Raw genomic sequence first — 13,955 nt, 5'->3', positions numbered from 1 at the left:
TACAACAATCAGCCCCTTGGAAATACTTAGGTTGGCTGATCACAGATGCGCAGATCCATCCCCAGAAAGTTACCCTGCATGACCACATTACCACTTTGCATGATGCTCAGAAACTTTTTGGAGACCTGCAAGAGGTTTGAACCACTGTAGGCATTACCAATGATGACTTGTTACCGTTCCTGCCATGGCTTCGTGGCAGTGATGCCAACAGTTCACGAGTTTTTACCCCCGAACAACAAAAAGCTTTAATGCATGTGAGTGAGAAACTTCAGTGTGGATGGAGTGCCCATCGTGTAGAACTTCTTCCATTGTCATTTTTCCTTTCCAATGCTGAAGCTTGCCCACTTGCCATTGTTTTTCACTGGCAGAAGAAAAAGGGGGAGAACCAATCTGACCAAAATTTTGATTCTGCAGCAATTGTAATTGAGTGGGTGTTTCTGCCCGTGCAGCCAAAGTGTCGTGCCATGAGCAGAACAGATGCTTTTGCAGCACTGATAAAAGGCAGAGACAGAATTGTAGAAATAGATGGGAAAGAGCTAGCAGACATCAGTTATTCCCGTGAAAGATGAAGACTTGGAATGGCTGTTGAAACACTCAGCTGCATTGTAAGAGGTGTTGTTGGGTTTTGCAGGTGTGGTTCACAACAAGCAGCCAAAAGTTTCGATGTGGCATCTGATCACACATCACTGATGGTTGGAAAGGCCTTTGTGTTCACTGAAACCAGTGGAAGGCAGAATGCTGGTTGAAAGACAAAAAAGGCTGCATGTGTTTGGCAGCAACAAGGGGAATGGCTGCAACATGTACTTAAAGGAAAAGCAGAAGATACACTTCAAACCCTTGAGTTGAAAGCCGTGTGTTGGGCTTTGCAGACTTGGAACAAAGAACCACTCAATGTTGTGTCAGATTCTCTGAACGTAGTTGGAGTTGTGCAGAGAATCAAAGATGCACTCCTCAGGCAAACCCAGAATCAGTGTCTTGGAGAACTGTTTTTACAGCTGATAAGTTGAACCAGTGTTGAACCAGCGCCATCATGTCTTCTGTGTTATGCACATCTGAAGCCATCCGTGCAACAGAGGTTTGGGAGAAGGCAATGCATGAGCAGATGCTGCAGTCAGCTGTGTTGTCCATGTTCCCTCTCAGAACAAGTTTGAAAAGGCTCGCAACAGCCATGAGACATTTCATCAAAATGCACAAGCCTTGCACCGACAATTTCAGATTCCTTTGAGTGATGCACAAGGAATTGTGCGTGCCTGCCCCCAGTGTAGTCATCATAGGCCTGGACTGGGGCTGGGCACAAACCCAAAGGGACTGAAAGATTTAGAACTGTGGCAAATGTATGTGACTCATATCCCAGAATTTGGAAGATTGAAATACGTCCATGTCACAATTGATACCTATTCTAAGTTTATTTGGGCACAGCCAGGGGAAAAAGCTTTATAGAAAGGCATCTGTGTGTTTGCTTTGCAATCATGGGTGTGCCTGTGGAAATCAAAACTGACAATGGTCCAGCTTATGTTGGTCAGCGAGTTGCCAGATTTATGCAGAAATGGGGGGTGAAACATCCCACAGGGATCCCTCATTTTCCCACAGGTCAAGCTATTGTAGAAAGAGCAAACTGCACCCTGAAAGAATATCTTGCAAAGCAAAAGCAGACTGATGACCTTGATGTAGTTAGTAGGTTGTCAAAAGCATTGTTTACTTTGAATTATTTATGTTTAGCGGAAGGTAAAGAAGAGTCTGTGGTCATGATACATCATCATGCAGTAAAAGAGAGGAGGACACAGGCAATTCCAGGACTTTATGTTTATTATAAAAACATGCATACAGGTGAATGGCAAGGACCAAGTCAAGTGTTGTTTAACGGTCGAGGATACATGTGTGTGTCCACAGACACTGGTCCTGTCTGGGCGCCGAGTCAATTTACCCGTGTGTGTCCTCTGGCAAGAATACCATCGGACAGTGAAAACAATCTGGACGACAACGACCTGCCTGGAACATCTTCAGATGATTCTGACCCCAATTAGAATTAAGTTTTAGATGTGTGAAATAAGTAGTTTGTATAATTATATTTGTAAAAGTTAAGTTATTATAAGTTGTAAGTATTTTTAATAGAACACTGAAGGTAAACACCAAAAGTACCAGCAAAATGCTGTGGGTTGAACTGCTTATTCTCTATATTGTGTTAACAGGAAATGTATTTGGAGTGCTCGACATCGACAAAACACAAAACATCTGGGTCACATGGGCCAATTGAACTGGACAAGATTAATTTTGTCTGTCTTTAGCGACACCGTCCAGTCCTTTTTGCACCTGTTTAATCGGAGTTCCATTGCTTTCGATGACAGAGTTCAAAAACTGGACTCAAGCCAAAATATATCCAAATCTGACAGAGGCTTGGAATGCATGGTGCCATCAGCCCATTGGGTCCATCATACCCAGTGTGAAAACTGGAGTGAAAATCATAAAATCCCTAGAAATTATTTAGGAGCACAAGTTGTTGCAATTGCACAAGATCTTAAAGTAGTAGGTACTGAGCCACAGGAATTCGATCTCCTTGGTTCTGTACCAAGTAATTATTGTTTGACATTTGGCCACGTACGACAATCCAAAGTTGGCAACACTTGATTGTTTCCTAAATCCCCGTTGCATTATAGCAATACAGAGTACTGCAACAATTGGACACAGTTTGTAGCACCACCATGAGATGCTACAAGAAAATTGCCACCTGGAATTTTCCTCATCTGCGGGAATTGAGTCTGGTCAGCAGTACCCCAGAGAGCTGCAGGGGGCCCATGTTACTTTGGGAAATTAACCCTTTTTGCTCCATCCATTCATCAAATTACAAAATTTTCACAAACACCTCGACGATCCAAATGCAATGTTCTTGAGTTAGATCCCACCTGTAAATCTTCAGTATCATTGTGGGGTTCCCCAACTGTAATAGTAGCATCAATTTTTGCTCCAGGAGTTGCATCAGCACAAGCTCTGACCCAGTTATGAACCTTAGCTTGTTGGACATCCAAACAAATTAATATAACATCTAATATGTTAAGTGAGCTCTCAGCGGATGTTTCATCTGTGTGCCATGCAGTGCTCCAAAACAGAGCTGCCATCAACTTCCTTCTCCTTGCTCAAGGGCATGGATGCGAGGAATTTGAAGGCTTGTGCTGCATGAATTTGTCAGATCACTCACAGTCAATTTATGAACAGCTCAAATAACTCCAAGGAGTAATATGGGGAAAACTGTCATTGTCAATACCCTGTTTGATAACTGGATCAGCTCACTTGGAATTGCTGGTTGGATCAAAGATTTGATCCATTTTGGAATCATCTGTTCATTGTTATTATAGTTATATTATTAGTTGTGCTTTGTTTGTTAAAATGTATGCGGGATGCAATCAATTATGCCTTTGACTAAGTTTGGGGAGTTCAAAAAGAAAGGGGGATTTCTTACAGATTTCCTCAGGAAAGGAGGTCATGATTTATATTTAGACCTCCTTGAACTACCCTACCTGAGGCCTACCTATCCTGACTGGGGCCTGACTTGAGGCCTGTTAAGGCCTTCAAGACTTTGGCGCAGTGAAAATTCCTAGTGAGCTGTGGCGCTGTTAGAAATAGATATTAAGGTGTTTGGGAAATATAAAAGAGTGTTGAAGGTCACGAAACAGAGTTGTTAGTAGTCGTGTGTTAGCCACCTTAAGAGTAAACTTAATAATGTGTGTTTGCATTCTTTCCTCTGCTGTGTGCCAATGAAAGGGTTATTACATATATAAACTATGTAAAGTTCTATATAAGTCGCTGTGCAGCACGTAATAAACAAATCACGTATGATTAACCACACTGGTCGGATCAGTGTGAGTTCTGTCTAACCCTCTAACATTATTAGTGGTAACCCTGGCTTCAAGTTACCATGAGCAGAGAAGTAAGAGAGTCTGGATCATTACCAACCAACAACTCTGCACAGAAGGCTGAAATAATTGCCTTAACCCGGGCTTTAGAATTGGCAAAAGGAAAGAAAACAAATATTTATACAGACTTGAGGTATGCATTTGGGGTAGTTCATGCACATGAATCCATTTGGAAGGAGAGAGGACTACTGAACTCACAAGGGAAAAATATTAAACATGCACAGGAAATAGTGAGACTGTGCAGCTACCTGAGAGGGTAGCAATCATGCACATCAAGGCACACCAAAAGGTGAGCTCTGAATTGGAAGAAGAGAACATGCTGGTGGACAGAGAGGCAAAAGGCGCAGCCAAAGGTGAGGTACCCGACGAGACAGTTGAGGCAGCACTGATTCCAGATGGAAAAATTTCTATTGAAGGTAAGCCAGTATACAATAAGAACGACAAGAAACTTATTAAGGCAGAGAAGGCAAGTTATAATCAGGAAGGATGGGCTGTGACAGAAGAAGGGAAACTTGCAGTACCCTCCTATTTGTTATGGTCAGTGCAAAAGGAACATGAAAAAGCACACTGGAGAATAGATGCCTTGTATAACCATCTGAGAGAAAGAATTTTGGCTAGAAAATTACAAGGTACAGTGATACAGGTAACCTGTCAGTGTAGTCTTTGTTTCCCTAACAAACTAACCCTATACTAAACCTAACTAAACCTAACTACACCTAACTAACAATAGAAACATTCTAAAACCAAAAATTAGGCCAACTGGGAAAGGTTATGGGCCCGGGCAACAGTGACAAATTGATTTCATGGAATTACCCAGGAAAGGGGGTTATCATTACTTATTGGTATTAACTGATACCTTTTCAGGATGGCCAGAAGCTTTCCCCACTCGGACAGCTAAGGCACGAGAGGTAACAAAGCCCTGTTACAAGAGATAATACCGTGTTTTGGAGTTCCAGCCGTTAAATTCTCTGATAGAGGGCCCTCCTTTATTTCAAAAATTGTGAAGCAAATTAGCCCCCCCCGGGGGATAGATTGGGAACTGCATACCCCATATCACCCTCAATCAAGTGGTCAGGTGGAAAAGATGAATCATTTGATTAAGCAACAAATTGTAAGACTGAGACAAGAGGTAAATTTGCCTTGGCCTCAAGCTCTCCCATTGGAATATTGCAAATTTGAACAAAGCCAAGGACAAAAGAGAAATTAAGCCCTTTTGAAATATTATATGGAAGACCATATGCAGTTCAAGAAGGAACACCACCTGTTCAATTAGGAGAGGAAACCCTACACAGGTATATGGTGGCCCTGAATAAACAACTAAAAGAAGCTGAAAAATGTGTGGCTGGGGCTCAAAACAGAGAATTAGATGGACCAGTACATGATGTACAACCAGGGGGTTATGTACATGTTAAGTCTTTTGCAGAGGAGACCCTGGAACTGCAGTGGGAAGGACCATTTTAGGTGCTCCTTACTACCTTCACTGCAATCAAGATCAAAGAACAGAAGGCTCAGATCTATCACTGCCGAGTGAAGAAAACCCTCAAAGGAGTTTGGAAAGTTACACCAGGCAACGGTGAACTGGAGCTGAAACTCACTTGGAACAGTGAATAGATGGACTTATAGTGATCATAGACATGATTAGGAAAGTTGTAAGTGCTGTGGTCATAGCAGGAGCTAATGCAATACCGCACGGGTATAATGTAACTGGGATATACTGGTGCCAAGGGAAGGCTTATGATCCTCATTCTCGTGAAGCTACTACAAGTTATGAAAAATCACAAATGCAAGTCTGTGGGAAGGAAGAAATGTTTGGTGATGCAACTATGCATTCATACAAGATGGATTTCATGAGGCCTGCCATCCACCCATGAAACTCATCCGGATCAGTCCTGAATGCTGTGACAAATGCTTGACCAAGTGTCCTGAGTTTAGAGTCTAAAATAGAGGGGTGTGCAATAAGGGGGTGTGATCTTGACTTTAACATTACTCACATATGCACCCAGTATCATGAAGACAAGGCTAAGACTACCCCAACAGTGCCAAGAAAGACTGTGACTACCCAAATGCCAGTTATTCCAGAAGAGGAGGAAAAGCCTATAATTCCTGTAGTTACTAGAATTGGGCCATATGCTCTTAAGAAAACAGGAAATCAGAGGTTATTGATTAACCTGGAATGGTCTCTGGAACAAGTAGAAATGGGATTGCAAGTAAATGCTTCTGCCAGCCCACCAGAGTGTGCCCCATTTCTCAGAAACTCTTTTATGGATTGGACTACTTGGCTCCAAAAGCGTATGCCCTCTAATTTCAGGAGCAAGAGAGATTTCACTGGGTTTCTCGGAACAGGATTGAGAGTGTTAAACACAATAGATTCAGAAGTGTTAATGAATAAATTGACCATCAAGGGGAGTGATTTAGTTAAATTACAGTAACCTTTACAATCTTCTTTACTAGCCCCAAGTAACAGTCGTTGGAAGTTGTCCAAAATATTACCAGAATGGGAAAGCATGGAAGAAGGGGATTGTGAGGAAATAATCAATGCACTAGGCACAGCCAGTGAAAACATCTCACTGGCTCCTGGGTGTACTCAAGCACAACTGTGGATGCAATCAGTGGCTGCCGCAGTCATCAGGGAGGGTGGAGAAGGACCATTCCCTGCTGAAATCTGAAAAATTGTTGGGGATAATGCATCCAACATGGAAAGGCAACTTCAGTCTTGGTGGATCTTAGTCAGTTTCACCTATAAGCCTGTGACTAGTATGGTGACAGTCTTTGTTTTAACTATACACAGCGCATCAGTGAGCTTAATTCACCCAAGAGTCTCTTTAGGATTAAATCATGAGGGGACTGTATTGTACCCTTTTGGACACAGAATGTGGGTACAAGAAATTGAGGGGAAGTGGCAAACCATTAATCTAGAGCCCTGTTCCATGAGGAAACAACTGGGGTACATTTGTGAAGGGACGCCTGAAGGGGGGATAAGGACACACATTTGGATACAGACCAAAGCATTTGCCACTTTGAAATGCATTCAGGCAATCAGACAACTTTGCTTCTGTATATAGGACAAGGTTGTGTCTCTCTCAGGACTGCATGCTCCACCATAATGATAGACAATCTAATCATGAATGAGACTCAATCTATGTGTCTGTAATTTTGTTAAAATTGAAGGATGTGACTTTTCCTATCAGGCACCTGTAATATCATATCAATATATAAAGGCTAACCTAGATACTGTACAAGAAATTGTGCCTGTGCCCATAGGAATGAGTTTGACTTTAGTTGCTCAATTATTAAGCATCATAAATTGAAAGAAATTTTAAAAGAAATTAGAGATGCAGGGAAAAAGACTTTGATCATGATACACCATGACACAGAGACCATCAAAGGGGTCTTTAAGCAATTTGAAGAACACCTGTGTCATCATTGGTGGGATGTTCTTTTTGGATGGTCACCCACAGAAACCAGCATATTTAATGCCTTAATTAATTTTATCATTGTATTGCTTATTTTGATTAGCATAAGCTTGATTTTGTCTATTGTGATACTTGTTTGGAATTGGAGGATGCTGCAACAGATGGCAGCCCTAACCTTACTATCAAAAGCGTATGGTTTGGTTCTGAGAGATACTAGACATATGCCTTGGGTAGATGAAGAGGAATCTGTATACTGAGTAAAAGAATTTACTGATTTTAAATAAGAAGTGAGATATGAGACATGGACTTTAAAGAAATAACGATTGTTGCAATGTGCATTTTGAGTTTTCTAAAGTTCTGTATGTTTTGTTATCAGTTCTGTAATGGTTTATACCTACCCCTCACATTCCCATTCCCCTGTAGCCCGTCCCTGACAATAGATCTTGTCAATCACTGTCACCACACCCTAAAGCTTGAGTGCTCTGGCAAAAGCCAGGTGACTCAGGCAGGCTTCAGGTTTCCCCACTCCTCTTTTGCACCCAAAATGGCCATGCCAATGCCCCCTGTTCCTAAGTCACTGCCCTTCATTCCCAAAGGTAACACCCCCTTTATTTAAGGGCATGAAAGCCCCACAAAACTTCACCTGCACCTGGGCTTCAGCCTGAATAAAACCCTCCTGATCCCCAAGTGTGAGTCCGCTCCTTCTTCCAGCCAGGAACACGTCTCTGTCTGGGATTTGGACCCACAGATATAACTTGTTTATATGGTTGCCTGAAGAGCAGGGCTGGCTGGTGGACAGTTCAGAAATAACTGTAAAGGATTTTAAAGAAGTTAAGATTTTAGCTAAAGATAAGCTTTGTTGGAATTAATTAAAGTAGATAGATAGGCTTTGCTAAAATTAAAAGTTACTTGAGAGAAACCTGATTTGGATTAGCCCTCCTGGACCTGAATAACTGATTGCTTGTCAACTTTATGTTTGTTTAGTCGTGTTTATAATGAGGAATAGAGAATCTGATAAATAGATTTTAGGAACACAAGACAATTATGGAACATCCCATTCCCAGAAATGCATTGAAAGTCACAAAACCAGGAAACAGGAGTCCTACCAAGGGTTCATTTGCCACATTTGCATTGAAAAGGTAGAAAGGTAAGAACGAGTAAGACTTCATTCACCTCTTCATTTCAGGACCCTTCCCCTCCCTTGAAAGGGACCACCGACCCATTTCAAAGCACAAACTATGCATGCTCAATAGCTTTTTAGCTAATTACCATACAAAGTGGGGAATGGGACATACCAGGGTTATGAATATGCATTTCTCTTTTGGGTATTCAATACTTTTGTAAATAAAAGGACTGTGAGCATCTGAAAATTGCAGGGTTTATTTGGGAGCAATCTCACATGCTGCCTGGCATTGTAATATATATATCCTTTCTAACTTTAAACTGTTAGAGTGTTTTTTTCCATCACAGTTGGGTATCAATACTAGATCAATATCCATATTTTTAATTAGTCAGCAGCAGGAGCCATCCCCAAAAGTGTTGCCTGCTGTCCCTCCCTCTAATGCCAGACTCCAAAAGCCCAAACCACCCCATCCCACCATTCCAAACCCCAATGAAACAAACTTCATCTCACCACCACAGTTGCATTATCACCTTACACTGCCCCATGCTATCCCACCACATCCCATCACATCACATTACACCCGATCCTGTCCCAGACAGGAAGCCCTGTCCAGCTGGGCCTTGGACACTTCCAGGGATTTGGGGGCAGCCACAGACTCTGGGGCCAACCTGGCCCAGGGCCCCACCGCCCTCCCAGGCTACAAGTCCATGCCCACATCCCATCTCAGTCGGGCCCCGGCAGCGCAAAGCCCTTCCCTGTCTCCTCTCCCTGCAGGCCCTTGCCAAGGGTCTCTCTCAGCCAGCAATTGCCGCTCCTCCCTGCTCTGGGCCGGGAGCTGCAGGGTGACTTTTTGCCCGTGGCCCCGGCCCGGCCCAGAGCTGGGACCAGGACCTTTCCCCGCGCCTCTGCGGCCGCCGCCTCCCTTCGCCCGCAGCCCAGCAGACGCAGCTGGCAGCTCCCCGGGGGCTGCGGCTCCTTGCCAGGGCCGGCGCTGGGGCAGCTCCCACCCGGGCCCCGGGCCAGCAGGGACAGCAGCCCAGGCAACGGCTGGGCCTGGGCCAGGCCGGCCCCGGGCCCCAGAGCACCAAAAGCTCCTTCCCCTGCAGGCCGGGCTGGGCTCTGACCAGGCTCCCCAGGGAATGCTCAGAGCCCCGAGGCTGCCCCAGCTCCAGGAGCCTTGGCACACCCCTGCCAGGGATGCCCAGGCCCCCAGTGCCTGGACTCCATCATCCCTCTGGCTCCCTCTCAGCTCAGCCCCTTCTGCCATTCTCACCTTTGCACAGCCCTGGCTGTCCTCTCCAGGGGCTGACAGAGCTCTGCCGCCTGCGCCAGGAGCAGGGCAGCCCCAACCTTCCAATGTTCCACTGGCTCTGGGACACCCCAGCGCTGGCAGCCCCCAACATTCCCTGCCTGGAGACGCTCCAAGGGAAGCGTCAACAGCTGCCGCCACTCACCACAACCCACCGGCCGCTGAGCAGCCCCGGCCTGGGCCCCTGAGGATTCCTCTGCACACAGCTCGGACAAGGGCCCTTTGCCTGCCCCCAGCCTGCACCAGGCAAGGGTCACATACACTTACACAGCTCTGCCCACAGCTGACAGGGAAGAGGGGCATGTTAATTTAAAAAAGAAACAAAACCCCCCAGGAAAAGAACCGCCCTGCCTCCAGCACAGCTGCTCCCTTCCTCCCTCACTACTTTCACTTGCACACACACAGCACCTCCATCTGCAAGCAATTAGTCCTTTTAAAATATTGTATGGAAGACCATATGGGGTCCAAGAAGGAACAATACCTACCCAAGTAGGAGAAGAAACCCTACACAAATATATGGCGGCCCTAAACAAATAACTTGGAGAAACTGAGAAACATGTGGCTGGGGCTCAGAGCAGAGAACTAGATGGGCCAGTACATAACATGCAGGCAGGGGATTATGTATATGTATTATCTTTTGCAGAAAAGAATCTAGTACCCCAGTAGGAAGGATATTCCAGGAGCTTCTCACCACCTTTACTGCAATCAAGATCAGAGACCAGAGCACCTGGATTCCTCACACTTGAGTGAAGAAGACTGAAGAGCCACACTGGGTGACAATGAACTACTCTTCCAAATTAAATATTAATCTTAATCAATATAAATTGCTTCTTTCCCTTAGCTAAAATCTTAACTCTTTAAATCCTTAACTTAAGGCACTGCAGGACCCTGCAGAAAATTCCTGAAGCACTTGGAAAATGATGCAGATCCCCAAGGGATGTTCTCATGGTGCCAACTAAGGAACTGAAATGGGGAGTGGGGCCAGAGAGGAAAGAGCAATAAGGGATGGGTTGTTTTCAATGGAGGGGGCAAGGATGGGTAGCAAGAAGAAATCTGGGGCAGAGAAGAGGAAAAAAAAGCAAAGGTAGAGCAAAGCAAAGGAAATTACCTGAGTGGTTTCCCTCCCATCGCGCAGCCCTTCCTGGCCCCAGGGGCTGATGGCATTTGTGCTCCCTCATGTTCACCTCCCCACACCAACACCATGGGGCTGCTCAGGCCTGCTCTGGGCACTGCAAACAGGGCTCCTGAGCCAGTGCTGCCCTGTCTGTGCCTGCAAGGATCCTGCACCTGTGTGAGCTGGGGGAGAGGCCAGGGCTGCAGAGGGGGGATGTTGTTGGCAGGTGCATGAGGACGCTCTGGGACGCTGCCCTGGGGTGTCCAGTGCAGTGGGGATGGATCAGCCTCTGCTCTGCTGCTCTTTCCCATCTCCCCCAGGGACCTTGCAGAGCCCCGGCCATGCTGTTTGTCCCCAGCCTGCCCACAGCCACCCTGGGGCTGCTCACGGGGCTTTTCTGTGCTGAGCCTTGGCCTGGGCGTGTTCTGGAGAGAGCCTGGGCAAGGAGCCTGGAGCCCCCAGGCCCTGCCCTGAGGCGTCAGTGCTGCCCCAGCAGTGCCCATGGCCTGTCCCTGCTGCAGCCCCGGCACTGCCACCCCCAGCCCTGTGCCTGGCCCTGAGAGCCCTCAGGCCCTACAGCAACACCAGGGCCAGGAGGGCAGCGGGGCAGGGCCACGGGAGCAGCACTGGCAACACCAAGGGCTGCTGGTGCTGGGCACAGCTGCTGTGCCAGCCCTGATCTGCCCCCAGCTCTGCGCACAGACATTGCTGCAGTGACAGAGAAGGGAATAAAAAAGGGATCTCTGTTGTAAAGTGTGCTGGGAGATCATTTTGTTCATTTAAAGCCACTGAGAGCACAGCCCCTCTTTGACACAGACTGGGGTCACAGCATAGGTGGAGAGAAACAAAACAAGGAAGGGCACAAACAATGGCCTCGCTTTGTGGACAGTATTGAACAACTAAAACAAAACAAAACCCTGACAACCAAACCCAAATTGGATATCAGATACTACTTTTTACAAGTGATTTGCAGAAATTGGCAACCAAGTTATTGTTTCTGAGAATGTCCAGTGATCAGTGTCCACAGTGCAGCCTTGAGCTCCTGGTTCCTCAGGCTGTAGATCAGGGGGTTCAGGGCTGGAGGCACTACCGAGTACAGAACTGACAGGGCCAGATCCAGGGATGGGGAGGAGATGGAGGGAGGCTTCAGGTGGGCAAAAAAGCCAGTGCTGAGGAACAGGGAGACCACAGCCAGGTGAGGGAGGCAGGTGGAAAAGGCTTTGTGGCGTCCCTGCTCAGAGGGGATCCTCAGCACAGCCCTGAAGATCTGCACATACGAGAAAACAATGAACACAGAACAGCCAAAACCTAAACAGGCACTAACAGCAATAAGCCCAAGTTCCCTGAGTTTGGAGTGTGAGCAGGAGAGCTTGAGGATGTGTGGGATTTCACAGAAGAACTGGCCCAGGGCATTGCCATGGCACATGGGCAGGGAAAATGTAATGGCTGTGTGCAGCAGGGCAGTGAGAAAGGCACTGGCCCAGGCAGCTGCTGCCATGTGGGCACAAGCTCTGCTGCCCAGGAGGGTCCCGTAGTGCAGGGGTTTGCAGATGGACACGTAGCGGTCGTAGCACATGATGGTCAAGAGATAATACTCTGATCCCAGGAAGAAGAAAATCAGAAAGACTTGTGCAGCACATCCTATGTAGGAGATGTTCCTGGTGTCCCAGAGGGAATTGTGCATGGCTTTGGGGACAGTGGTGAGGATGGAGCCCAGGTCGGTGAGGGCCAGGTGGAGCAGGAAGAAGAACATGGAGCTGTGCAGGTGGTGGCCGCAGGCCACGGCGCTGATGACGAGGCCGTTGCCCAGGAGGGCAGCCAGGGAGATGCACAGGAAGAGGCAGAAGTGCAGGAGCTGCAGCTGCCTTGTGTCTGCCAATGCCAGCAGGAGGAAGTGGCTGATGGAGCTGCTGTTGGACATTTGCTGTGTCTGGACATCCCAACCTGCAGAAGGAGGAAAGACAGTGACAGAAAAGTCAAAGCCCTTCCTCACGGACCATTTTCATCCACTAAACACCTCTCCCTTGTGTATGTCTAGGAGAACTTCCTTCACCTTGGTTGTTGGAGCCCTGATTGCTGCTGGCCAATGTTCAGTGAGGAGCCAGACCTCGACAGGCAGGACACCTGGGAGTCAGCCCTGAGCCCCAGTCAGTGCAGGGGAACAGTGAGGGCAGGGGCCCGTCCTGGTGTTTGACCTTGGACAAAAAATCTATTCCTAAGGCACAGGAGCTGCCAGGGCAAAGGCATGGGGATTGCAGGAGGCAGAACGAGAGATTCTGCTGAGCCATGGGAGAACAGAGTCCAGTGAGGCAGGAGGATTGTCTGAGCCTTAGTGCAGACTGAGGGGAGCTGCTCTGTCCCTGTGACTTCTTCCCAGCTGCTCTGGGAACCTTTCTGGGAACCTGGACTTGCACCTGTCTGAGCTCCTCTCCCTGGAATGTGTGTTACTCTGGAAAGCCAGGAGACACTGCTGAGAGCAGAGGGATCCCTGGCACACAAAGTGCCTCCTGCCTTTCCCAAAGTCAGAGAGAGTCAGCTCATTCCCAGCCTGCCCTGCCCAGAGCTCCCCAGGGCAGAGGGAGCTGGGACACCCCATTGCTGTGCTCAGCCTGCACAGGAGGAGCCCAAGGGCTGGGCCTGAGCCTGCAGCTGCAACTGCCATTCCCAGAGAGCCCCTCAGCAATGCCAGGAGCACCTGGGCAAGGCAAGGACAGAGAGCTGAGGAAAAGGCTTTCTCTGCCCAGCCCTGCACAGCCCCTGCCAGGCAGCAGCAGTGCAGGACAGTGGCCCTGAGGCCCTGGTCAGCAGGGAATGGGCACATGGCAGGAGAGATGCCCTTCATCTCTGGGGCTGCTCTGCCGGCCCAGGAGGGGACTGAGGGCCCCGAGCCCACGGGCTGAGGGCTGTGCTGGCTGGGAGGGGACACAGGAGCTGTGCTGCTCAGGGCAGTGTGTGCCCTGCAGGGCAGGGCTGGCAGGTGCCACATGTCCCCTGCAGCAGGGCTTCCCTCAGCACTGCCTCCCTCCCTCCCTGCCCACGGCTCTGCTGCTGGAGCTGTCCCAGCCCGAGCTGTTCCTGTGGGCCCGGG

The 13,955-nt window shown here is 47.8% G+C and overlaps 1 protein-coding gene across 1 annotated transcript; it reads right to left on the bottom strand.

The window, feature by feature from the left end:
- Positions 1-11,855: 11,855 nt before the first annotated feature.
- LOC310920596 (olfactory receptor 14J1-like) lies at positions 11,856-12,788 on the bottom strand (the record flags this gene model as incomplete). Its single annotated transcript, XM_083880652.1, has 1 exon — positions 11,856-12,788. One exon carries the CDS (start codon positions 12,786-12,788, stop codon positions 11,856-11,858), a length of 933 nt encoding a protein of 310 aa, XP_083736778.1.
- Positions 12,789-13,955: the final 1,167 nt, after the last annotated feature.

This window comes from Zosterops lateralis (genome assembly GCF_965231275.1).
Source record: "Zosterops lateralis genome assembly, chromosome: 31".
Taxonomy (NCBI): Eukaryota; Metazoa; Chordata; class Aves; order Passeriformes; family Zosteropidae; genus Zosterops; species Zosterops lateralis.
This window is presented reverse-complemented; position numbering and strand designations above follow the sequence as displayed.